Raw genomic sequence first — 24,530 nt, forward strand, 5'->3', positions numbered from 1 at the left:
GCCAGGCTAAGGCAGGTGCGGGCAGAGGGGCAGGGCCATGAGGCAGCTGGGGTTGTGAAGCCCTACCCTTGCACAAATTTCATTCATCGGGCCTCTAGTTTAAAGATAATGATAAAAACAGCCATTACTTAATATTCATTGAGCATGCCCCACATGCCAGGCCCCAGGCTAGGTGCATTCCCATTTTACAGATGAAGAAGTTGGAGTCAGGGAGGTCAAACAATTCACCCAAGATTACAGGAAGTCCTAAGTGCTGGCACCAAGACTCCCATCCAAAGCTGGAGCACCTAACAGTGATACTTGTACCAGTGAAGGTAGGCAGTAAAAGAGCCACTCTGAGGTGACGAGTAACCATGTGCATAGAAGGGCCAATTCAAAATTTAAAAAATAATAGTAAAATATAGATTATAGATATAGAGCTAGAGATATATAGATATATTTCTGAAAGTCACATTTCCCAGTTTATGGTGCTTTATTGAGCCCTAGGGTAAGGAGTGGAAGGGGAATATGTGTGTACTTATAAAACAGAAAGCCTACTTAAATTAGGAAAATGTCAGTATGAAAATTAGCACTTGTTAGTCTTAAAATGTTACTCATCTAGACACATCTGAGAAGTAACAATGTGGAGACAGCTTCCTAAGCATTATCCTTCGCATTAACTAATGCATCAGCTCCCCCGTGGGCAGGAGAGGCGTCCTCCTCATGCAAGGAATGGAGAAGGTGTGGTGCAGAGAGGCAGCTTGCCCAAGGTCTGTGGTGAGTCAGCAGTTAGCTAGGTCTGCACGGCCATACCCATAGCCTCTCAGGGCACCACTTTCTAAGGACCCACTGGGCACCAGGAGATAAACTGCAGCTCACTGCTCCCTCCTAGCAGGGCCTAGGGCTCCTCCTGTCAGGCTGAGCACCCAAGGCAGTTTCCAGAAAAACAAGCTGGCAGGAGTCAGGTCTGTCAGTGGTAGTACAGGAGTAAGCAAGAAAGAGATCATCTCTGCCCAGAGTAATAAGCACTGGGAGGTGAACACGGGACCTGCAGGACCGAGGATGGTGACCACTGAGAGGTGGGGCAGTGACATCAAGAAAGGCATCCTTCAGAAGGTAACACTTGAATTGATCCTATGGGTGAAGAGGAATTTAGCCAGTCAAAGGGAGAGAAAGTACTGCAGGCTGCGAACAGAACACAGACACAGAAGCATGAAATAGTTAAGAGTATAGCAAGAGCAAGCGTCTTCCCTGCCAGGATGTGTAGTAAGAGGTAGAAAGTGGCGCCAATACGCAGAGGGCTTTGTGAAGGGAGGAATCTGCCTTTGACCTAGAGGCAATGGGGAGCTTGTAAGGATGGGAAGGAAGGGTTATACTTATGGGAAGGATCCAGCTTTCTGGATGGAGCCACTCACAACCTAGCAAATAGGGTGATTTCTAGGTGGCAGAAGAGGGGACGTGGGTGAGTTCCACTGGAAGTAGTGAGTTACAAGCGCCCATGCAACATGTCAGGGGACATGGCCAGCAACCAAAAGGAACTACTGATATATGCTTCAACATCAATGAAGCAAGACCAAAAATATTGTGCTCAGTGAAAGCCAGCGGTAAAAGATGTATGAGTGCATTTACATAAAATGTCCAGAAAACATAAATGCATGGAAGCAGGAGCAATGGTGACCTGAGGCTGGAAGTGGGAATGGGGAAATAGGCACAAGGGATCTTTTTAGGTCTTGCAAATATTCTAAATTCCGACTGTGATTACAGTTGCTCAACTTTGTAAGTTTGCTAAAAAAAAAAAAATCATTGAAATGGGTGAATTTTATACATAAAATACATCTCAATGAAGCTGTTTAAAAAAAAAAGAGAAAAGAAAAATCACCATCATCAGACACAATCTTTGCAAAGCTCCACTCCTGATTAGAGAACTGCAGTGTTGCCTCCAGGGTAACATGTAAACAGCCTTCTCTGGTCAACTGTTCTCCCACATCCCCGCCCATGTGGCTGCCATGCACACAAGTTATGGAGTCAGAACGTCTGAGCATCCAGCTCTACCACTAACTCACTGTGACCTTGGGATACTTCCCCTCTTGAACCCGTTTTCTCGCCTCTGAGATGGAGATGATATCTCACAGGTCAGCAAGGGGAATATCTGAGACAGTGCTCTCAAAACACACAGCAAAGAGTAAATATGTGCACACCGCCTGGCTGGCTCAGGCACATCTTCAAAGCCACCTCCTCAGAGCAGCATAAGCTGACTATCCCTATTAGCGGGTGGCCCCATTACTCTCTGTTTCCTTTATAGCACCTGCAGTTCTTTTATTCCTTTGCCTTTTTTCTTTCTTTCTTTTGGTCTGTCCTCCCTACTGGGCTGAGGTCTCCATGAAGGCAGGGACCTTATGCTTTGTCCCTTTGTCTCTGCAAACCCAGGCCCTATGTCTGACAATCACACATTCACAGTAAGCATTTTTCTGAGGTGATGGATAAATGATAGCCATGAGTACAATGCTCAACATGTGGCTTCTCTGGTGTTGGCATGTTCGGGAACTGTTTCTTGTGTACCTTACTACATCCTCCTTGATCTTCCCCTCAGCAGCGGCCCAGACTGACCTCACAGGAGCAATAAATGATGGTCAAGATGATGAAGGGTGTAAATGAGCCTGGGAACACACCTGAAGCCGAAGGCTGGGGAAGCGACTAGGGGAGAGCCACCTAGTGGTTGGAAGGGAAAAGGCTGAAGACAGTGAGGAGTCTGGAAATTGAGGAGCAACCAATTTCAGTTGAATCACCAAAGATGGCTGCTCACAAAGGGCAGAGAAAAGGACACATATAGGACATGATTGCCACATGTGTGCCTTCTTTTCTTATTGGAGGATGAGGTTAAGTAATACTTGTTGAAATGAAATCTTATGTATTTCACACATGCTTGCTCTGAAAACAAGTTGCATATAATTGCAGCATTTTGTATTAATTAAATTTCTTTTACCTTCCAAAAAAATAGGGCTTGAACTCACTATGTAAATTTATGCAAATAAGTGTGCAAACTAGTAAGGCCCTAGCATTTCATTTGAAGGGAACTAGAGCACTTTCCAGGCCCAGGCCCAGGGGATTAAATACAAGTGGTCTTTATGAATATTTAACTTTCTCTGAAGGAGCTGGATCAGATATTCTTCTTTGGCATCTACCCTCTATTAAATTAACTTATTTTATATCCAACAATCTTGTCTACTGATTTTTACTCGCCTGCCTAAAGAAAAAGTGAACTCCCCTACCCTCAAGTAACTCTGCGAACAAAGTCACTACACAAAAACACTTCATTGCTGTCACCTCCTTTTCTCTGATCTCCAGGAACATAAGGAAGAGGGAGGAAGGAGGGGAGGGGGCTGTCATGGCATGCACCCCACAGTGTGACTCAGGACTAGTCATTTATTCTCCCTAATGAGTTTGCCCAGCAGGCAACCTGTCCCCAGAGCTTCCTCTCATTTTAGCCTCTGGTGGAACTAAGTGAGGCCCCAGCCCCTAGGGCAGTGGTTCTCAACCTTCCCAATGCCGCGATCCTTTAATACAGTTCCTCATGTTGTGGTGACCCCAATTTCATTGTTACAAATTGAACATAATTAAAGCATAGTGATTAATCACAAAAACAATATGTAATTATATGTGTTTTCCGAGGGTCTTAGGTGACCCCTGTGAAAGGGTCGTTCGACCTCCAAAGGGGTCGCGACCCACAGGTTGAGAAACGCAGACCTAGGGGGACAGGCGGAGGCTTCGTCTCAGAATTTTCTTGCTGTCTTGCATATCAGTGGTGGGGAAGGAGCTGGAGCAGTGAGAAAAGGCTGTTTTCTGCACCCAAAAGATCTGAATAAAAGTCCCAGAAGTTACTCACGTAACGCCTTGGACAAATTCCTTAACCTCTCTAAGCCTGATTCTCCATCTTTAAAGAGAATTTATACCTTGCAGATATGTCAAGAAAACTAGAAATAAAATGTACCTGTCTGATATGACGCCCAAAAAGTTGATGTTCCTGTCAACTTAAAGGAAATCACTTCTTAAGGGAGTCCCCTGAACCTTAGAAAACTCCCACTGACCTAACTTTCCAACATTCCCCAAACCAGGATACCAGGTGCCAAAGGTGGGAGAGCATCCAGCAGAGCCAAGGCCAAGGGTATCTTTCTAAATTTCAGTTCAGGCTCCTGCCTCTCCATCTTCCAACACCAACCTCCTTTTGCCTTTGGCAGGAGCCACGTTAAGGTTGGATAACACCAGCAGGCACCAAATGTGTTTGCTAAGTACTATGCCAGGCAGAGTAGAGGCCCCCACTCTCCTATAAAAACACTCTGTACCTCTGTACTTTCTCTAAACGCTTCAACACACATCTTCATTTCACCATAGGCAGCACCTAGGATTTCACACCCTCCAGCCCCCCATTTCTTTTTTTAATGTGGTGATTAAGACTCAAAAGATAAGTTGTTCACCCAAGGTCACGCTGCAAATGAGCATCTGCCCAGCAGCGAGGCCTCCTGATGTCTTTTTCTGAACCACCTCCCTAACTAACTCGCCTGCACCCAGCTCTGTGCCTTCCATTTAAACCCGGTCTTTGTTTCACTGAGTTCATCCATTCAATCACTCAACATTTACAAAGCACCCACTTTTTGCCAGACACAGGTGTAGGAGGAAGTATATAGCATTCAATGAACAGGCCCGAGTTGCCTACTTCAATCCAGTTCTACCGCTTGTCACCTAGGTGATCCTGGATAAGTTACTTCGTCTCTCAGTGCCTCAATCGTCTTTAGACTATAAAATGGGCATATAGAATTCCACATCTCTCACAGGGCTGTTGAAAATTACATGAGAGGACACCTATGTATCCCATGCCCCCAATAAGCATTCAAATATGAGCTACTTTTATTAATCAGACAAAAGCCTTAGCCTCAAAGAGCTTATCCTGTACTGGGAAACACAATAAACAAGTAAATTATTAATAGAAGTTTCAAATGGTGATAAGCACTATGAAAAAAACTAGATGTGTGACAGTGTGGGTGGGAAGGGACTTAGATTAAGTGGTGAGGGAAGGATACTCAGATATTTTAACTATAACAAGGGTGATAAGAGCGGGACATAAGAAAAGCTGGGTGGGGGGGAGGGAGTGGGGCTGGGATAGGACCTATAAAGGAAGCATTAACCAGAACCATGATGTAGCCAGCAGACTTCATAGGAAAGCAAGCAGTGAAACACGTTAAATCCAAGGGGCTGAAACAGAGACTGGACTGCCTCACCTTGGCAACAGACGATGTAGATCTGGAGGGAAATGAAAGCATCTGGTACAATGGCAAGGTGGTTGACAACACCATGTCTGGAAGCTACAGTCACAGCATCCAGAAGAGTCTGGCTTTTGCAAACATCCCTATGGAGCTCAGTAAGGTAGGACAAGTGGAAGTTGTACTATTAGGCAAACACTGCCCTGCAGTCATCATACAAGAACCCCTGGTATTGATGGAACCAACCAGAAACCGACTTCAGAAAAATGTTGGAAAGGATACAATTTGAAAAAGACCCTCAGCAGTCAACTGAATTATGGTTGCTATATGACTATACTCAAAATTGTAACTGATTTGCGGGGAAATAGGGAAAACCAAGGATTCATTTAAAAATCATCAAAATCTAGATTTAGAATCTTAAAACCTGTTCTCTCAGCAAGGTACATTAATAAATTAGTGCTTTACATTTGTGGTTTCAAATGAAGAAATTAGAAATGAATGTTTTTATGATCCTATATTGTTGCCTATAAATTCAATTGGTAAGACATTTAGGTGTTTGCTAATATACAATCATTATTACAACAGAATTAGAGGACATTATATAATTTTAGAAACATATGTATATGCTTATTACCTGAAAACAAATTAATAAATTATGTTAAAAAAAAAAAGACAAACAGTAAATGCAGAGGTCCTGTGCTTGGAGCAAGCTGACATCTTGCTGGGACAAGGAGGTCCTAAGGCTAGTGACTAGATGGGGGGTGGGAGGTCAGACAGGTCATTGAAATCAGCAGCACAGCTTTGTAAAATACGGTAAGGTCATTCCTTTTCACGGCGCTAGGCATTCATTAAAGCCCTTGCTTAAGGCCTGGCCTGGCGGTTCAGTTGGTTGGAGTGTCGTCCAGTACGTCAGAAGGTTGCGGGTTCCCGCATAGGAAAGAGGCAGCCGATCATGTTTCTTTCTCACACTTCACACCGAGGTCTCCCCTGCACACACACCTCTCTCTCTTTAAAAATCAATAAGCATGTCCTCCAGTGAGGATTTTTAAAAATGGGAGGGGGGGGGGACCCTTGCTTGGAATTTTAAGCGAGGGAAGGGTATATGATTTGAATCACAACTTCTAAAGTGCGCCTTTGGCTGCAACGCTGAGGGGCTGTTGCAGTTGTCCAGGGTTGGCAGCAGCATCTCCTGTACACACAGGACGCCTACACTTGGTGTGCGGTGGAAGATTCAGGTCCGTGACAGTTAAGTCACCTGGGCTGGAATGTGGCCTCACCCTTTCTCTCTCGCTCTCCAATTTCCTCCCGCAGTGGTAGCCACTCCCTGAGCGGGGACCCTGAGCATTTTCCTAGCCTCACCTTCCCCGTTTACTGGGCGGAGAAAAAGATGCTCACCACCGGAGTAGGCAGTGCTCCACAAGCGGGGCGCGCGCGCTCGCTCTCGTTGCGCACCTCCCCTTAGTTCGGCCCGGCCTCCGCACCCTCGGACGCCCTCCCCACCCGCCCTGCCCCGGCCGCGCTCGCTCCTCGCGCCCACCGGCGACCCGCTCACCCGGATGCCCTGTAGCACCCGGACCCGCTCCTCCTCGTCCATTCCGAAGGACACCCTGCGGCCCTCGCTGCTCTCGGTGCCCCCCATAGCTGGAGGCGGGCGGGCAGGCAGGCGGGCACGCGACCCGGCTCCAGAGCAACCAGTCAGACGCCGAACTGTCGCTTCCGGGACTCGGGCTGCTTTGACGCAAGTCAACAAAATTGCGTTTTATTGGACGCTGCTGGAAGCTCGGCCAATCATATGGCGTGGGCCCGCGCCGTATTGTGGGAATTGTAGTCCTGTGGGCCTGTGCTGTCCTGTAACCCGGGTGTACGGGGAGGCGTGGAGCGTGGAAAACGCTTTGAAAGTGAAGCCACGGGTGCCTACGCGAGGAGAGCCTCTAAAGGCACGGTAAGTGGACAATGCTCGCTTTGGAAAGGTCGCCCTTGAAGAAGAGCTGAGAGTGATGTTGTGAGGCCAGGAGACCACCGAGGGGCCTGAACTAAACTTGAGAAGGAATTTGTTACGGTTCTCGGCTTGGTTCATTCAGCAAACTGATATTGAACACCAGGCCAGCATTGACCCAGGCGCGGGGAATACAGTGACTAACAGACGGGTCCTGCCTTCCTGCTTTTTACATATAATACTAGTAGAAGAAACAAATGAAAAGACAGACAAGCATGTAAATAAACTTGCTAACCACTGTAATAAATGCCACGAAAGAAATTAAAAGGAGTCCTCCTCCTTTAATTTGAGAGGCCAGAGCAACCTCTCTGAGGAAGAAGCATTTGAATTGAGACCTAAGGTCTAGTAGGGAGTTAGCCAGGAGAAGATGGGGAAAGAGCTTTGCTGGGGGCCAACTAGTGCAAACGAAAGACCTTGCCACATTCAAGAAAGTAAGAGGGTCTCGCTGCATGAGCGGAAAGTGAGAAGCAAGCAGAGGAGAGCCAGAGATAAGGAGGTCAGACCAGGAGGGCCTTATGGTCCAAGGTCAGAGTTGTATTCTTAGGAGGGCAGTGAATGGTCGTAAGCATTTACGAGACATTATCCAAGGAGCATACATACCATGCATCGAACACAGTGTGTTTGCTTCTCACACAGGCCATATGTGTAAGGAAGGAACAGAATTGATTGCTATTCACAGCCACAGCAACCATGAATGAAGCCCCCTCTTGTTCATCTGAATTGCTGAATAGCTTTGATTTGCCAAAGTGGGCCTGGAGTTAGGTTTGGAATCTAGAACTAGGGAAGACTGGATTGCTACATGGAATAGCAATGGTAATTTGGAGCTCCGTTTGGCAACCAGGAAAGAAAGGAGTGAGGAGGAGAGAATAAATGATAGAGGCCAGTGAGACACTCTGACATGAGAATAGCTTGGGTGAAGGAGACAGTGAACATTCCATATGTGCAGCTGGGGAGGATTTTTATGGACAAGGACATATGCTAGTTTTATTCAAAATACTTTGATTTGCAAATCTCCCTCCATCCCTTCTGCCCTCCATTTCTTTTCTATAAGCAGAGACTGAGTAGGGGATCCTGGACCAAGTAGTTTATTGGGGGAGTGCCTCAGGAGAAAAAAGTGAGGGAACAGAATAAGCTAAGTAAAGATGGAGTCAAAGCTAGAGACTGGCTTTAGCTTGATCCCACAGGGTGTTCAGGAATACAAATTATGGCCTTAAATAGTCTCACTGTGAGGCAAGGGGACCAGCCTTATCTCCCACATGTCAGTCATTGGCAGCCCAGGACAATTCCCCCAGAGAGTGGCCAACATCCATACCAGTTAGGGTATGGCTTCACCAGCCAATAAAAATCATGGGTGGGCACTTTTGGCACCCTCTACATGTTCCCCATATTTTTCAAGGCCTTCTGAGTACCCAAGCATCATCTATGACTGTGAAGGTATTATCATCTTAATTAGCTAATTAATATTAATAAAGGAATGAGAGCAAAGGAGATGTCAGACATTACTAGCATGGTCATCTTGGCAGCTTTACCAGGAAGCTACAGCTTCACACTCCCAGGGGACCACTGGTCCATGCCCTGCAGATCACTGGGGAAAAGATTGAGTAAAGGGGGAGATGGGCACATGTGCAGTAAAGTCAGGGTGATGTAGGGAAGGTTCTTGTCTGTCAGTCTAGCCTGGGAAAAGGTCATTGGCTAGGAGTGTGGAGCCACTGCAAGCACATGAAATCTTAAAGAGTTAATTGATTAGTTTGGAGAAGTTCCTGGTTAAAAATTTCCAGACAAAGAGTTCCCTCACTCTTGTTCTTGCTTGCTCACGCTTGATCTCTCTCTCTCGGTGACCGAATTTGCCTCTGTGCTCACTTATTCTCTCTCCATAGCCATGTGGCCTTAATCAGCAGCATGGTCCATGGCCATGCAGACCGCACACACAATGGAGTGCAAGTGGGAACAGAAGCTAAATTTGCCAGACGCTGGACTGTACTATACTTTAATATGGACAAAAATTCTGGGCAGTGGCCTTATTCTGGCCCTACTGAAGACAAGATGGGACCTTGGAGGAGAACACCCTTAATTTTACAATAAAGCTTTCCACAAAACCCCATCCTCCCATAGGGACCTCAGGCAATTATTTTCCTCACAACACTCTAAGAACTCCACTTCTACTGATAACAAATGAGGGGTTGTAAAACTTGAAGGAAAAGATAGACTTCACTTCTGGGCCAGATGGTAAAATTATTAATACACAGCTAATTCAGGAAAACAAGAATCAGAGCCATAAGTGGCCGTGAGACTGTGTGCCCCACCACCACCACCATCTGCAAAATCCTGGGACAAAATTGGAATTCCACAAGACTTAGCATGGGGATTGCAATGACAACAGCATAGCTAAGTCTCATGAAAACACAACAAATTCTGTGTTCCTATTTCACAGATAAGAAAACCAAGTTGCAAACAGGCGAAGATAATGTGACATACATGCAAACAAAGTAAGATTGAGGATTAAATAAAGGTAGTGGCATAGAAAGGAAGGGAAGGGAAATTATTAATTTTTTAGCACCTTCTCTGTGTCAGGCTCTATGACACAGGCACACATTGTTTTTCAGGCAGTCAATTCATGACCAATTCATTTAGTCTTGGAAATCATCCTGAGAGAGTTATCACCCCATTCTAAAGTCCAGGAAACTGAGGCTTTGGGGAGATAAGTGTGGCAGGCCAACTAGTTGCTGGCCAATAACCATTTGCTCCTTTCATACAATAGAACCCAACTTTCCTTTGGTGAAACAAGGTACTTCATTAAAAAATTGGCCTCTTTTGCCGAAACCGGTTTGGCTTAGTGGATAGAGCGTCGGCTTGTGGACTAAAAGGTCCCAGGTTCGATTCCGGTCAAGGGTATGTACCTGGGTTGCGGGCACATCACCCACTAGGAGATGTGCAGGAGGCAGCTGATCGATGTTTCTAACTCTCTATCTCTCTCTCCCTTCCTCTCTGTAAAAAATCAATAAAATATATTTTTTTTAAAAAAAATTGGCCTCTTAGGCTCCTACTGGCCAAACTTGGGACACTTTGAACATTAATAACACTTTGACAATGTGAGTTTATAACAATTACGTTTTTTAATTCAATGGACCATGTAGAGAGGGAGAGAGAATAGAAAAAATGGGAGAAAGTTCTTTACAAAAGAATGCCAGCAAATCAATGTGAGATTTAAAAATTGCCATTTTGGAAGATGCAAGATGGCTGCAGTCTAAGGAAGTTTCGTCCACTTGCTCCCAGCACTGGACAAGTTCTGTGTTCCTATTTCACAGACAAGAAAACTGAGTTGCAAACAGGACTTGTGGCTAACCTAAAGAGTATTTGACTTGGAAAACCAGCTGAAAAATAGCTGATTTGAAATTCTCCCGCTGGGAGCTCCAAGAGGAGACAGGAGAAGATGGGGAGTGGGTGAGCGGAAGAAACAAAAATCTAAAACTAAAGAAAAAGAACGGATTCTAAAAGAAAGGAGACTCACAGATAAACATATTCAGAAAAGAGACATCCAGAAAAGATGAAAAATAGATGCATATCCGATCACAGAGAGCGGGGGAGAGAGATAGTTTGAGGGAGAGAGGAAGGAGGAAGAGGGAAGAGAGAAGAGGCCTTAAAGCAAAAGAAACCAGCATCAAATGAAAATGGAACCTACTGGATGGGAGAACATTTTTGCTAATGATACATCTGATAAGGGGTTAACTTCCAAAATATATAAAGAACTCATACAACTCAACAAAAGGTAGACAATTAAAAAATGGACAGAGGACCTGAACAGACACTTCTCCAAAGAGGACATACAGATAGCCAAGAGACATATGAAAAAAAATGTTCAAAATCACTAATCATCAGAGAGATGCAAATTAAAATGACAATGGGGTATCATGTCACACCTGCCAGAATGGCTACAGAGAAACAAAAGACACAAAGCCTTTGGGTCAACAAAACCCATCAGAAATCAACAAAACCCATCAATAAATCAACAAGTGCTGGTGAGGATGTGGAGAAAAGGGAACACATGTACATTGCTGGTGGGAATGCAGACTGGCGCAGCCACTATGGAAAACTGTGTGGAATTTCCTAAAAAAATTAAAAATGGAACTGCCTACATAGCTCTTCCTTGCTCCTCCTTTCTCTTTCCCTTCCCAGCACACCTCCCCATTGCTCCAAAATAGTAATTCCCTTATAGTTGATTTGGTAGCCCCCACTAGGGAATTAGTTGTTGGATCCTTGGGAGGCAAAGGTAGATTGAGGTATCTTCCTATTTTGGGGCAGTAGTGGAGGAGAAAGCCAGGAAGTGTGAAAATCCTTCCAAAGTGCCAAGGGTTGACCCAAGACAATAAGATCAGTTGACCGATCCAATATGCAAAAGTAGCCAAAAAGGGAAAACAGAGTGTGGGTGATGAATAAGCATGAATGTGGCAGGGAGGTAAGGAAGTTTTCCACAGGTGGTTCCTGTGGCTGCTGTTGAGTGTTCATGTCTGCCCTTGATGGGCCATTGGGGGACTGAGAGCGGATGGGTTTTGTTGACCCAAAGGTTTCTGTGGGATGGATGAAACTTCCAGCCCCAGCCACGCTGCTACAGGATGGTTCCTGGAATCCCCCTTGTTGAACTCCCAAATTTCCCCTTGCTGCTTTTTATAAGAAACAGGCTTTGTGTCTTTTGTTTCTCTGTGACGGATAAATACAGAATAATCCCAATTTTATACACTTTGTAAATGGAGAAACTTAAGATCTTCCTACAAGCCCAGCCTTGATATCTTCGCACTTAGAATTTCAGTCTCGAGAGTGTTATAAACATCTTGTCTGCCAGACCTAAGCAATTCACATATTCCCTGGCTGGTTGAGCTTTCTTCCCTGAGTCTATAGATATTCTTCATCACAATTTGACAGAAGAGAGGTGCTTTGAGGTGTTTTAAACGTTTTCTGTCTACAGGTTTGTTGCCCATTACAATCATCTGTCAGATTCATAAAGCAGTAGTATGTACTCATTCCTGTTGGTTGATTTTATTTAGACACTAATTCTTGTAGCTGTTAAAAAAGGAAGAAAGGCAAAGGCGGAGAGGAGAACCCTTAGAAAATACTCACTCATCACAGTTAAAGGACAAGAAGCACACATAATGTTGCAAGATAAATAAATATAGAAATAAAACCCCATGAAGCTTCTAATAATCAACAATTATTATTCTCCCAAATTAGATACTGGAACTTGCAGAAACCAGTCGCATCTTAAATAACTATTACTCTACATCTTTTACCAAGAGATGACACTTCTATGGTTGAGGAATAAATACATTCTTGTAGGTGAAATGATTCCTGCAAGTGAACAGGAACCAAATCAGAGAGGCCAATGTGCTGGTTCCAGTTTTATGAGGCCAGTTCCTTGGAGAAGAGATACATCAGAGCCTCTGAGATGGAATCCTGGGTGATTCCTCCCATCCCAGGAGCACTGCCAGCTCTGTCACCTCCTGGTCACGTCCCTGAAACAGTCATTCCAGTGAAATGGGATGGCTGTACTTAGATATTTCACAGCTGGAAAACAGCTAAAGCTGCAGCAGAAAAGGTGTAGCCTCAAAAAAATCATCAATTTTGTTCCCTCTTTTCCTCTGAACACTTTCTACAACCAGGGAGCATCACTGCAGCTCCTACATGCTGGAAGGACACACATGCATTCAAGGTAGAGAGTCAGGGCCTGAGATAGAAGGAGGAGCTGAGACCAAAGAGATGACTGTGCAAATCACACCCCAGAGTCCCTTATCCCGCACCCTTACCATGGTTGAGTTTCTGCTGTTTCATTTCATTCCTACTACTCATGAGTGTCAACCATGCGCTGGCACGCACTCCACACTGATGACACAGTGGTGAACACCCGGGTGCTCCCTGCCCTTGCAGAGCTTCCAGTTTTCGGGGGAAGGTGCCAGGCATTAATCAGAAAATCACACAAATGCAGCACTACAAACTGGTAAGTGTAAAGGCTCTGGGAAGTATAACAGTCTGGGCTGGTAGGAGCACATGTTCCCAAGCTGTCTGCAAAGGGAAAGGCCAACAGGTCCTGGACCTGGCTCTCGGAGGTCACGGTGCCTCCTTGCCCAGACCTCCAGGAAGAGGGGCCATCCAATACTGGTGGCCTCTGTTTGTGGGCTGTGGAAGTGGTCCCGAACTACCTCCAGAAGGCATCCTTCTCCTTGCCTCCCAGCCCCCTCTCACTTGCCTCCCTCCAGTGTCTCCCCCTGCACACCACCCTTTGATTACTTCCATTCTGCATCCCCCTTGGCCACTCACTAAGACGTGGGATCCAGCAAGTCAGAGCTTTTCTGTGAAATGGGGATAATCACAGTAGCTCAGAGAGATCAGAGGCCTCCTGTGAGGTTTCAGTGAGTCAGCATCTCCAAAGCAGACAGCGCAGCTTTTATCCTCCCCTCCGTAGAACAATGCCTTTAGCCCTTTCTGCTCTTCACAACTATCAATATGCCTTCCTTCCCAGGATGGGGCTCTCAGTAGTTGGCCCAGGACATTCCTTAGATAAGGGTGCCTCTCCACTTCCTTTTTATCAGTGTATCCACACCAGGCTTTCCTGGCCTGGCCTTTACAGTTCATTGCCATGTGCTTGTATGTGTTACCTCAGTGGATCCAGGTCAGGCTCCCCATATAGTTTAATTGGAAAATAAGGCCTAGAGTGTCGGAGTCACTGAGTCGGCAGATGCCCTGTGGGTGCAGCCTCTCAGTGGGCAAGAGACACCCAGGTGTGCGGGGCTTCAGGCAACCAGGACACACCTGCGAGGGAGGCCGCAGCTGCCTGACTCAACCAGCAGAACGCAGTCTGTCCCCACTGCTCCTCCGCAAGTGGGTTTGGGCTCTGGGGCATGCTTGGAACACACTGAATTCACACCAGAATCCTTTATCAATGCCAGGCCTGGGCCCTGCTGTGGGAGAGGCAGAGAGGCAACTGGGGCCTTGTGGCAGCGGAAGAACCCCGCCACCTTAGCTCTAGGGGATCCCAGGGAACTGGGAAGACAGTGATGGAGAGTCTGCATGTGAAAGCCCACTGCACTCAGTGCTGGAGTCTGAACACAAGAGCTCAGCCAGCCCACCCAGATAGTGCAACACTTTCTGCTTTAGTCTCCCACTTGCTCCAGTTGACAGAGATTCTGCACCTCAGGCTTGGAATCTTGCTGCCCAAATTATTCAAGAACCCCAAGGGCTATGCAGAGACAGTGGCTCCCACCTGGCCTTGAGGTTGACAGCTGTTTGAATGATGGTCATGATACATTAAAAATAATATTTTTACTAGATTTTGGGGTGATTATTATAGTTAGTGTTATCTTTTCTACTTTTATGTGTTGCTTGAATTTCTATGCAGAAAAGTAGTGAGCATATTTTATTTTTGCTAAATTAATATTTATTTTAAAAGACAATGAAGAGATAAATGAATTAAATGTACACTTAAGGAATAGGAAAAAGTGAAAAATGAACTTTAGGAAAAAGCAAAGGCAAAAGTAGTTCCTCATTATATGGACCTCTTTATAGGTTTCTTGCTGGAGGGGGAACATCCTTAGCTGAAAAAGCAGAAAAGGCAGTAATGGGTTTAACAAGGACTCAGAGGGATCAGATCAGGAGATGGCACCCTTAGAAGGACCAGGCCAGGCCATTCCTGCTGGTCCTATGGTTGAGCCCTTCTCTGTAGTGGGATTTCATTCATTCATTGCAGAGAAGGGGGCTGTAAATCACCATGACCAAGATGAACTCTGAGATCCTCCACCCACCCATCCACCCAAATAATGGATACAGGATTCCTGTCTGGCACAGATGATTTCAGGGTCCGTGTCTTAGAGAAGCCTCCAGAATTCTATGTATTGGGTAGGGTCTTAGAGATAGCAATCTAGGAAACTAATTTTGTGATAGAGAGCATAGTATTTTTATTTAGTTTGTGGGAAATACACTTTTAAAAATATCATTATTCACAATTTTACGTAAGATTCAGACATCCTCGTTGAAGACTATTTTTAAGGCTGGCAGAGATTACAAGGCGTGGAAAGTCCACCACAGAGGGCACCCATGGGCGGATGCAAAGGACATCCATGGGCAGCTTTGGGATGATGACAGGGATAATGAGGGTATACGGAGCACCCACCCATTTTTTACATTTTTAATATTTTTATTGATTTTAAAAAATTTGATTTGAGAGAGAGAAGGGAGAGAGGAAGAGAGGGACACACACACACACACACACACACACACACACACACACACACACACACGGATGGGAGATCGAGCCTACAGGACTGGGCCCAACCTACAAGGCAGGTGCGAGCCTTTCTTTGGGAATCGAACCGCGGGACCCTCTAAGGGTAACCTCTATTCAGAGCCCCACGGGCCATAGCCCCACCCACTTTCCAAGTGTAGGTGACGCCCGCACATTGGCCTAATTCGCCTGCGCACAGGCGCGGGGGCGGGGCGGCGCGGCGCGGGGGCGGGGCGGCGCGGGGGCGGGGCGGCGCGGGGGCGGGGCGGCGCGGGGGCGGGGCGGCGCGGGGGCGGGGCGGCGCGGGGGCGGGGCGGCGCGGGGGCGGGGCGGCGCGGGGGCGGGGCGGCGCGGGGGCGGGGCGAGCGGCAGTGTCTGGGATTTGCGGCAGGTGTGGGGCGTGAGTGGCGTTTGCGGTTCCTCCTTCCAACCTCGGGCCGGGCGCTGCCGCCCGCCGATCGGTCTTTCCGAGCAGGCCTGGCCTGGCCGGGCCAGGGGCGACACCGAGGCTCTGGCGCATCCGCCGCCACCGCCGCCGCCGTCGCGGGCGCCGAAGTCGGCGGGGCCGGTTAAGGTGGGCGCTGTCCCCAACCGCCGCCTGGGCGGCGTCCACAGCGAGCCCATGGCGACGCTGCCGGGGCGCCGGGCTCGCCTGTCATCCCCCGGGACCAGCCGCTTGTCCTCCGAGGCCCGTGAAGAACTACGGCGCCGTCTCCAGGGCCTCATCGAAGACAACCGAGTGATGATCTTCAGCAAGAGCTACTGTCCGCATAGCACGCGGGTAGGCGGGGCGGGGCGGGCCTGTCCTTCCTCTTGCGCCCTCGGACCTCAGGACTCGGGCGGAGCGTTGCCTGTTCCGCCCTCGGATGCACACCCGCGAGGCCCCACGACTTCCCGGAGGCCGGGGCTTGGGACCCGCTTTCTGGGGTGTTACCCGAAGCCAGGACGGGGACCTTCTGCTCGGCCCCTTTGGCTCCGGGGGAGAGGCGATCGCGGACTTGTTCTGGGACTGTGGCCTGTGTGGTTAACGCTCGTCCGCTCCCTCCTGGTTGTTAGTCTGATGTTGGCTTATTTATCAAGTGTTTATTCGAAAGAATAAAAGATGTATCAGAAACCTTTTGGCCTGATCAGAGTAGTGCAAGGAATGGCCAGGACTTGGGAGGAGTAGACTAGAGCTGGAGTCAGACCCATCTAACTCACCGCGTGACCTTGAGCCGGTTGCGGAGCTCCGCGGGGAAGGGTGTGAGGATGGTAGGAGGTGATGGGTAATTTCAGCAGATTTCACACTACCTTACCTTCGGGGGCTAACTGGGAATCCAGCATTTTTATAGGCAAAATTGTTCTGGGTTTTAAAATAACTCACTTAGAAATGAACCTTTGGAAGGTAAACCCATCGAATGTTAGGGACTTTTAATATTTTCAACTATGCTTCACATTATCAGAAAGTTGAAGTGGAATGTGCAGAAGCACAAATTATTGGGTAGGTTGGTGAAATTTTACGCTGTCTCTTCACATTTGTTTTCAAGTTTACATTGCCTTATATATTGTTTCATAAAGTATGCATATCATGAAATACAGCTTAAAGAATAAAGAAACAGACTAGTACTCGGGAAGCCTCCTCGGATGTCTCTCCCTGATTACATTCTCCTCTCCCCTCAGAGTGAACCACTCTCCAAAATTTCTTGCTTTTCTTTGCAGTTTCACCAAACTCACATATAATCCTGAAAATGTTTTGTTCCTTTGGCCTGTTTTGGTACTGTATGTCAGTAGAATCATACATATGTATTCCTTTGCTGTTTTTTTCTCTCACCAGTTAAGTTTTACAGATTGGTGCATGTTAGTTTCTGTAGCTGCGGTTTGTTAATTTTCATTACTGTAACATTTCCTAGGATAAATCATACCTCAGTTTATTGATTCTGCCGTTGCTACTTTTTTGCTATTAAAAGCAATATGCCTATTCTTGCACATATCTCCCAGTGCATATGTAAGACTTACTTTACAGTAGATATCTTGAAGCTGAATTGCTGAACCATAGAGGATGCATGACTACCTTAACTGGGTGTAGCCAAACTGTGTTTCCAAGTGGTTATACCAATTTATTCTCCCACTGGCACTGGGTAATAGTTCTCCTTTGCTTCATGTCCTTGACAAAAGTTGATATATTTAATTATTGCCATTCTGGCAATTATGAAATGATATTTCACTGTGGCTTTAATTATACATTTCCTGATGAAGTTGATCATCTTTTCATGTGTTTCTGGGCCATTTGAGTTTCCTCTTCTATGAAACTTCCAGTCCTTTTGCTTTTTTCTCTATCAGGTGGTTTTGTCTGTGTACTGATTTGTAGGTGTTCTTTATATGTTTTGGATATAATCCTTTGATTATATGTATTGGAAAACCTCCCAGATTTGTTTTTTCCTCTTACACTCTTTATGAGATCTTTTGGTTAACTGAAGTTTGCAAGTTTAATGTAGTTGCATCTATCACCTTTTTCCTTTTATGGTTTGTGGGTTATGTGTCTTATTTAAGAAATCAGTTTCTGCTGCTTTCTCATTTTTCTGGTATGCACACTATGTGTATGTTAATGTGCTTAATGGTGTCCCGTGTTTCTCTGAGACTGTCTGTTTTTATTCATTCTTTTTTCTCTGCCTGTTCAAGTTGCATAATCTCTATTGATCCGTCTTCAAGTTTACTAATTCTCCTGCCAATTTGAATCAACTGTTGAGATATTCCAATCACCTTTTCATGTTATTTTTGTAATTTTTAACTTTATAATGTTCCTTTGGTTGCTTTTTCATCAGTTCTATCTGTATATTGATATTTTCTGTTGGATTAGGCATTATCATTATACTTCCCTCCATCTCTTGAAATGGTGTTCTTCAATTCTTTGAACATAGTTACAGTGGCTACTTTGACTATTTGGTGTGACATCTGAGCCTCTCACAGATAGTTTCTCTTGCCTGATTTTTTTCATGTGAAGGGATCCACTTACCTGTTTCTTAGTATGACTGGTAATTTTTTGTTGAAATCTGGACATTTTAGGTAATATATTTAGCAAGTTTAGGTACTGGACCCCTCTTTCTCTGTAGCTCCTTTGTTTGCTTGTTTATTTCCTTATTGTGAGTTGGCTGGTTTGATTTAGGGATGTTTATTTCCATCCAGAGATGAAGCCTTTGATGTCACTCCTCAGAGAGTACAGCCTTGAGTATGTACAGTCAGTCACCCTGGGATGACAGGGATTTTAGCAGCGCTCTTGTCTGTGTTATATTTTTTTTCTCTCTACTGGTATCAGACCCAGATATTATGCAGCATTAATTTCAGGCTGGTTGTGCTATTATTTCTTACAGTGTCCTGGAGGGTAAATTGTTCCACACTCTTATCTAATTAAATCTAGGCCCCTTTGCAGAGATAGTTTTCATGGCAAGTTTAAGACTATTCTTATCCTAGAAATATATTATTCTTAGCTCTCTTTTTCTCTGTTTCTTTTTTTTATTATTATTATTTTTTTCTTTCTGGTAAACTAACTGTCTTACAGATTAGCTTATTGTTCTCCTGGAACTACCAGCCTCCTCTTCATTGCTTATCATTAAAATTCCCATTATTTTCAAGACCACATTTGGACTTGAACTTCCACACAATTTAAAATAAAGTAATTTCCTTTGGGTAGAGCTTCTGAACTCTCTGATCTTATGGTTTACCTCTTTCCCTGAGCAAAACCTCTGAGACCTTGCTCCCAGCCTGGAACTTCACGCTACAAGTGGGCTGAGGCCAGGGTGATCAGGTCCTTGGTATTTTCAGCCTGAGTGTGGCTGGGTGAAGGAAGGGGGCCCCCATGTTTTTGGCCACACTCGTCAGGAATGTAGCCTTTGCCACTCAGAGCTGTGGGGAGACTGGGAAATGCTGGTGGTCCACCCCTTTTGATGACTAGATATCAGGGACTTTCCTACTCACTTGAAGTGGAGCTTCTATCAAGCTGACCCAGGACAGAGGAGGAAGGGTTAAGTGCCTCAGACTCTCCCTGTTTATGTTGGCATCTAGTAGATTTTCTTGAATAGGTGTTTCTTCATTTGTTGTGTGCCCTTAGGTCAATTTCCAGAGACTTTCAATGGTTATTTTTAACATAATTTCACCAGTTGTGGATGTTTTGTTAGGGAGTGAATCTGCCAGGCTCCTTGTCTCCATCCTGGAATCAGAACCTCTCTGGGCTTTAGAGGACCTTGAAGGGTTTAAGGAATGATGAAAAGTAGACTTTAGACCAGGGGTGGGCAAACTTTTTGACTCGAGGGCCACAATGGGTTCTTAACCTGGACCGGAGGGCCGGAACAAAAGCATGGATGGAGTGTTTGTGTGAACTAATATAAATTCAAAGTAAACATCATTACATAAAAGGGTACGGTCTTTTATTTCAATAGTTTTATTCATTTCAAACGGGCTGGATCCGGCCTGCGGGCCGTAGTTTGCCCACGGCTGCTTTAGAGTCTACTTTTGGTTGCAATTTAGAGAACTGGAAGGGACAAAGCTGGTTGCAGAGAGAACTCTGAGGATGTTACTGAGAAACTGCTCAAATTAAGATAGCAACTGTTGGGAGCTAGAAAGGTGAAGTAGCTCAGCAGAGGATTGATACAACTTAGTAATTAATTGGATGGATGGGAAGTTAGTGTAGGGTAGGAAGATGTTGCAAAAGAGGGAGGCATTAAAATGACTCATAGGTAGTGCTTCACAAAGTTGTTAAAATGCAGGTTTTGATCCAGGACCTGATTCCATGTCTCATAAGCTGCTAGGTGATGCCTGTGCTGCTGGTCCTCTGTCTCCTGTTTACATAGCAAGGCCCTAGGATTTTGTCTTGTTCAGGCAGCGGGTGAATAGTGGCAGTGTGAATTGTCAATTTATTTGTCTGTTTCCCCTCCTGGGGGCAGGGATTGTGTCTTATTCATTGTTATAGCTTGACTACATAATAAGTATTTGATGGATGAGTTTTTGTTGACTGCTTTAATGACTATAGAAAGGAAACACAAAAAGAGGAAAATGTATGTAGGAAATGGTGAGTTTTATTTTGGGAATATTGCATGAGAGATGCCTGGGGACATTCAGGTGAAGAAATATTTTCTGCCAGCCTTGAGTTCCGAAAAGGGATTTGGGCAAAAGTTGAAAGTTGAGGTTTCAAATGGTAAAATAAGGGAAGAGATGGGCTGAGATTATTCTGGGAAGATGTATAGAGGAAGGGAATAAAAAAAAAATAAACCGCCCTGGTTGAGTGGCACAGTTGGCTGGAGCATCATCCCACACACCAAAGGTGGAGGGTTCAATTCCCAATCAGGGAACGTACCTAGCGTGTGGGTTCAATCCCTTGTTGGGGCACATATGGGAGGCAGTTGATCAGTGTTTCTCACATAGATGTTTCTCTCTTTCTTCCCCTTCCTCTCTCTCTAAAATATATCAATAAAAACATATTCTCGGGTGAGGATTAAAAACAACAAACAACCAGAGTCTAGAGCTCATATTTCTGAAGAACATTTATTTTGGACATCTTCATTACTGTGTCCATATTTATAACTCTGTTGACTCTGAGAGTAAAAGCAAATTTTTGTTACAGGTTAAAGAACTCTTTTCTTCTTTGGGAGTTGAATATAATATCTTGGAACTTGATCAAGTTGGTAAGTGGAATGGTTAGTACATACTTTTGTTTCGGTAAATGTCAACAAGATTGACTTCTTTGCATTTGCTTTGTTCAATTCAGTTTACTCTTGTCTCTTTGGGTTACATGATCTGTTTTTATCTACATTCAACCATGTAGAAAATGAACCTCTCTATATAGGACAGATAATTTGGTGTAGTTTTTTCATTTATATACTAGAGGCCCAATGCATGAAATTCGTGCAAGACTAGGCCTTCCTTCCCCCAGTTGCCGCCACCAGCTTCCCTCTGGCACCCGGGACCCAGGCTTCCCTCCGGCACCCAGGACCTGGGCTTCCCTCCGGCTGCTGGCATCCGGGACCTGGGACCCGGGCTTCCCTCATAGCCCCAGCTTCGTCCAGAAGGTCATCTGGTCTAATTAACATATTATGCTTTTATTATTATAGATTTTTGGTATTTGAGGGGAGGAGAAAGATATATAAGCTGCTAACCTTGAAGCACTTCAGGCATTTCAGATGTATCTGGTAACTTTCTAGCAAAATAGATTAAGCTGTAATAAATGAAAAGAATCTGCTCCTATTTCCTGATTGAAGTACCTATGAGGGAGAACGCATTAATCTTTTAGCTTTCACTTTTGAATTCTTGTCAGACATGCATTAATTATCTAATATTAATTGAGCACTTTTCATATGCATGTGTTTTGTATAGGTGGGAGACAGAGTGGTGAACACAAAAAAAATTGATGTCTGCCTTCATGGGACTTCACCAACTCCTTTTAAACAGGCACCTTAATTAGTGAAATGTTCTTAAGTCTGTGAGACTTCTCTAAAGAGCATACCCAATAGTTTTAGGTAGTTGTGGCCTGGTTTTATTTTTAGGGATCGAGGACAGATTTTGGACTATTATCATAAAGATTTTTCAAATATAAATGTAGGAAAGATTTTTGAAGTTATTACTGTTGATATTTGCTATTTGCTATTTAAAGAGGATTTTATCTTGATATTAGCTGTTTAGAGGTTTCTTTTCTTAACCAAGAAATTATATATCAGAATCTAACTTAGAAGGGTTTATTTTCAAAGGAATCAGTTACTTCATCTGTATTATCACAGGTGTCTCTTGAAAACCTGGATGTTTCCCCCTTTTGAGTCATTATTTCATAAAGTAATATAATATGCTGACCTTGTATGGATGTGTATGTGAGAGCATTTAAGTATTGTAACACTTCATTTTGACTCACAAAGGTTTGGAACCCTTTCAGTGTTTTTATATATTTAATTTTTTATTCTTTAGATGATGGGGCCAGTGTTCAAGAAGTGCTGTCAGAGATCACTAATCAGAAAACGGTGCCCAATATTTTTGTGAATAAAGTACATTTGGGTGGATGTGACCGAACTTTCCAGGTAATAATGGTATTATGTGTTTTTGAATGCTGTTTGTTCAAATTTTGTTTTTAAAAATATTTAAAAGGGGATAAAATGATTTTTAGGAGTCTATTAGTCTTTTGGAAGTTGTAAGATGAAAAGTGTATAGGATGCTTATCAGATAACTTTGATTATTACTTTGACAGAAATTAGCTTTCCTACCAACTCAGATTTCAGAAACTAATAAAGAGAAGGCTTTGAGTAAGGTTGTCAGACAACCAGGTGGACCACCCTGGAGACCTTGGTCTCTTCTTCCTGATCTGGGGAAAAACAAGGTCTGTTCTTTTTTAAGGTTTATTAAAATGAGGTCAATGCTAACGTTCTTGGCTAGGGTAAGTAGAATTTCTGTCAAGGCTGCTAACCCTGGGAGCTTTGCAAAGGTCCATGCCTTTGAATTTTTGATACCTAGAATGCAGAAATAAACAGGAATCATTTAGTTAAACAGTAGTAGATAAAAACTGGTGTTTATTAAATAAGGTTCTTATTTTATAACTAGTTATTTACTTTTATTAAAATTCTGCTCTCTTATATTCTTTATGTATGTATGCAAATGATAGTAATCAGTGATTGATTAACTACTTACATCTGAAATTTTTAAAAAATATACTTTGATTAATTTTTAGAGAGGGAGAAGGGAGATAGAGAGATAGAAACATTACTAAGAGAGAAATATTGATCGTCTGCCTCCTGCAACACCCCTTACTGGGGATCAAGCCTGCTACCCGGGCATGTGCCCTGACTGGGAATCGAGCCAGTGACCTACCTCTTAGTGTATGGGTTGATGTTCAACTGCTGAGCCACACTGTGCTATATCTGAAATTATAATTAAAATTATATTTTTCTTGGGGGAAAAAGATGATCTACATTGTATCTTACTCTTATGATTAGTATTGTTAATCTAGTAACAGTCTGTTGTATTAGTCCTAGAAACTATAACTCAATTCAGATGGTGGTAAGTACTGTAATCATAGACCCTAAACACCTTTAGGAATGCTGGTCCTGCCAATCCTAATGTAGAAAATGATGACAGAGGATGAATCTGGAGATGCAGAGATAGTCACTCTATTTCAAGATTAAAAGGCCTAGGAGACAGATTTCTCTCATGGCACCTAAAAGTAAGGAGGCCAAAGGAGTTCTTGTTAGAATGTGCTGGAAGCCTCTATTGGCATCCATCCTTCAGTGGGCCACATTACGTCCATTGAGTCCTGTAGTTTCATAGCACTTCTGTTGTGCTTCCCAGGATGAGCTGGTTCTAGCATGGTATTTCTAAAGCCCACATAATAGGATTGAGCAACTAACTTCATATAAAGAAAACTATTGCTAAATCATATTTGATCCTCTAACCTCATTTAAGCTACTTCTGATCACAAGAAGGGCCAAATGAACAAGAGAATATAGTGAAGAGCCAGGCTCATGATCATTGTTGAAAGAAAAAACAAAATGTATATTTTATATAGGAAATTTATCAATAAGCTGAAAATTTTAGATCAATTTATGAGAAACCATGAGAAATTTGAAGTCCGTGTCCTACTGAGGATGCATAATCATTTTTTTAAAAAACATACTGATTTTTTTACAGAGAGGAAGGGAGAGAGATAGAGAGTTACAAACATCAATGAGAGAGAAACATCGATCAGCTGCCTCCTGCACACTCCCTACTGGGGATGTGACCACAACCAAGGTACATGCCCTTAACCAGAATCGAACCTGGGACCCTTGAGTCCACAGGCCGACGCTCTATGCACTGAGCCAAACTGGTCAGGGCAAGAATTTTTTTCAAAAGGAATCCTAGCACAGGTGAACAAAATGTAGAGGAGAGTGGTATTTGGCTATTTTATTGTGCTTGGGTATAATATTTTAATACGTTAAGCACCCAGCCTGTTTTGTCTTCCGGAAGGAAAGTATAGTGTCAGTCACTGGTGACTGGGTGCTTAACGTGTTAATGATTAGGCCAAAGAAAAGGACCTCATATAACAGAT

At 44.3% G+C, this 24,530-nt stretch overlaps 2 protein-coding genes across 10 annotated transcripts in view; one reads left to right on the forward strand and one right to left on the reverse strand.

Annotated features, from left to right (window-relative positions):
• CHCHD6 (coiled-coil-helix-coiled-coil-helix domain containing 6) overlaps positions 1-6,955 on the reverse strand; it is a 229,032-nt gene extending 222,077 nt beyond the window's left edge. For both annotated transcript variants that reach the window (XM_036323111.1, XM_036323112.1), the window contains exon 1: positions 6,787-6,955. In XM_036323111.1, the coding sequence (XP_036179004.1) occupies positions 6,787-6,873 (87 nt within the window). In that variant the 5' untranslated portion in view covers positions 6,874-6,955. The remainder of the gene's footprint in view (positions 1-6,786) is intronic.
• An 8,920-nt stretch (positions 6,956-15,875) lies between these two features.
• TXNRD3 (thioredoxin reductase 3) overlaps positions 15,876-24,530 on the forward strand; it is a 35,792-nt gene continuing 27,137 nt past the window's right edge. For 3 of the 8 annotated variants that reach the window (XR_004969998.1, XM_036322601.1, XM_036322604.1), the window contains exons 1-3: positions 15,980-16,277; positions 21,090-21,162; positions 22,421-22,530. Coding sequence is in view for 7 of the 8 variants with exons in the window: in XM_036322601.1 (XP_036178494.1) it covers positions 16,119-16,277; positions 21,090-21,162; positions 22,421-22,530 (342 nt within the window). In the remaining variant the exon portion in view is untranslated. The other 5 variants (XM_036322605.1, XM_036322606.1, XM_036322600.1 and 2 more) reach the window with 5 other exon arrangements.

The sequence above is a fragment of the Myotis myotis genome, unplaced genomic scaffold, assembly GCF_014108235.1.
Source record: "Myotis myotis isolate mMyoMyo1 unplaced genomic scaffold, mMyoMyo1.p scaffold_m19_p_9, whole genome shotgun sequence".
Classification (NCBI taxonomy): Eukaryota; Metazoa; Chordata; class Mammalia; order Chiroptera; family Vespertilionidae; genus Myotis; species Myotis myotis.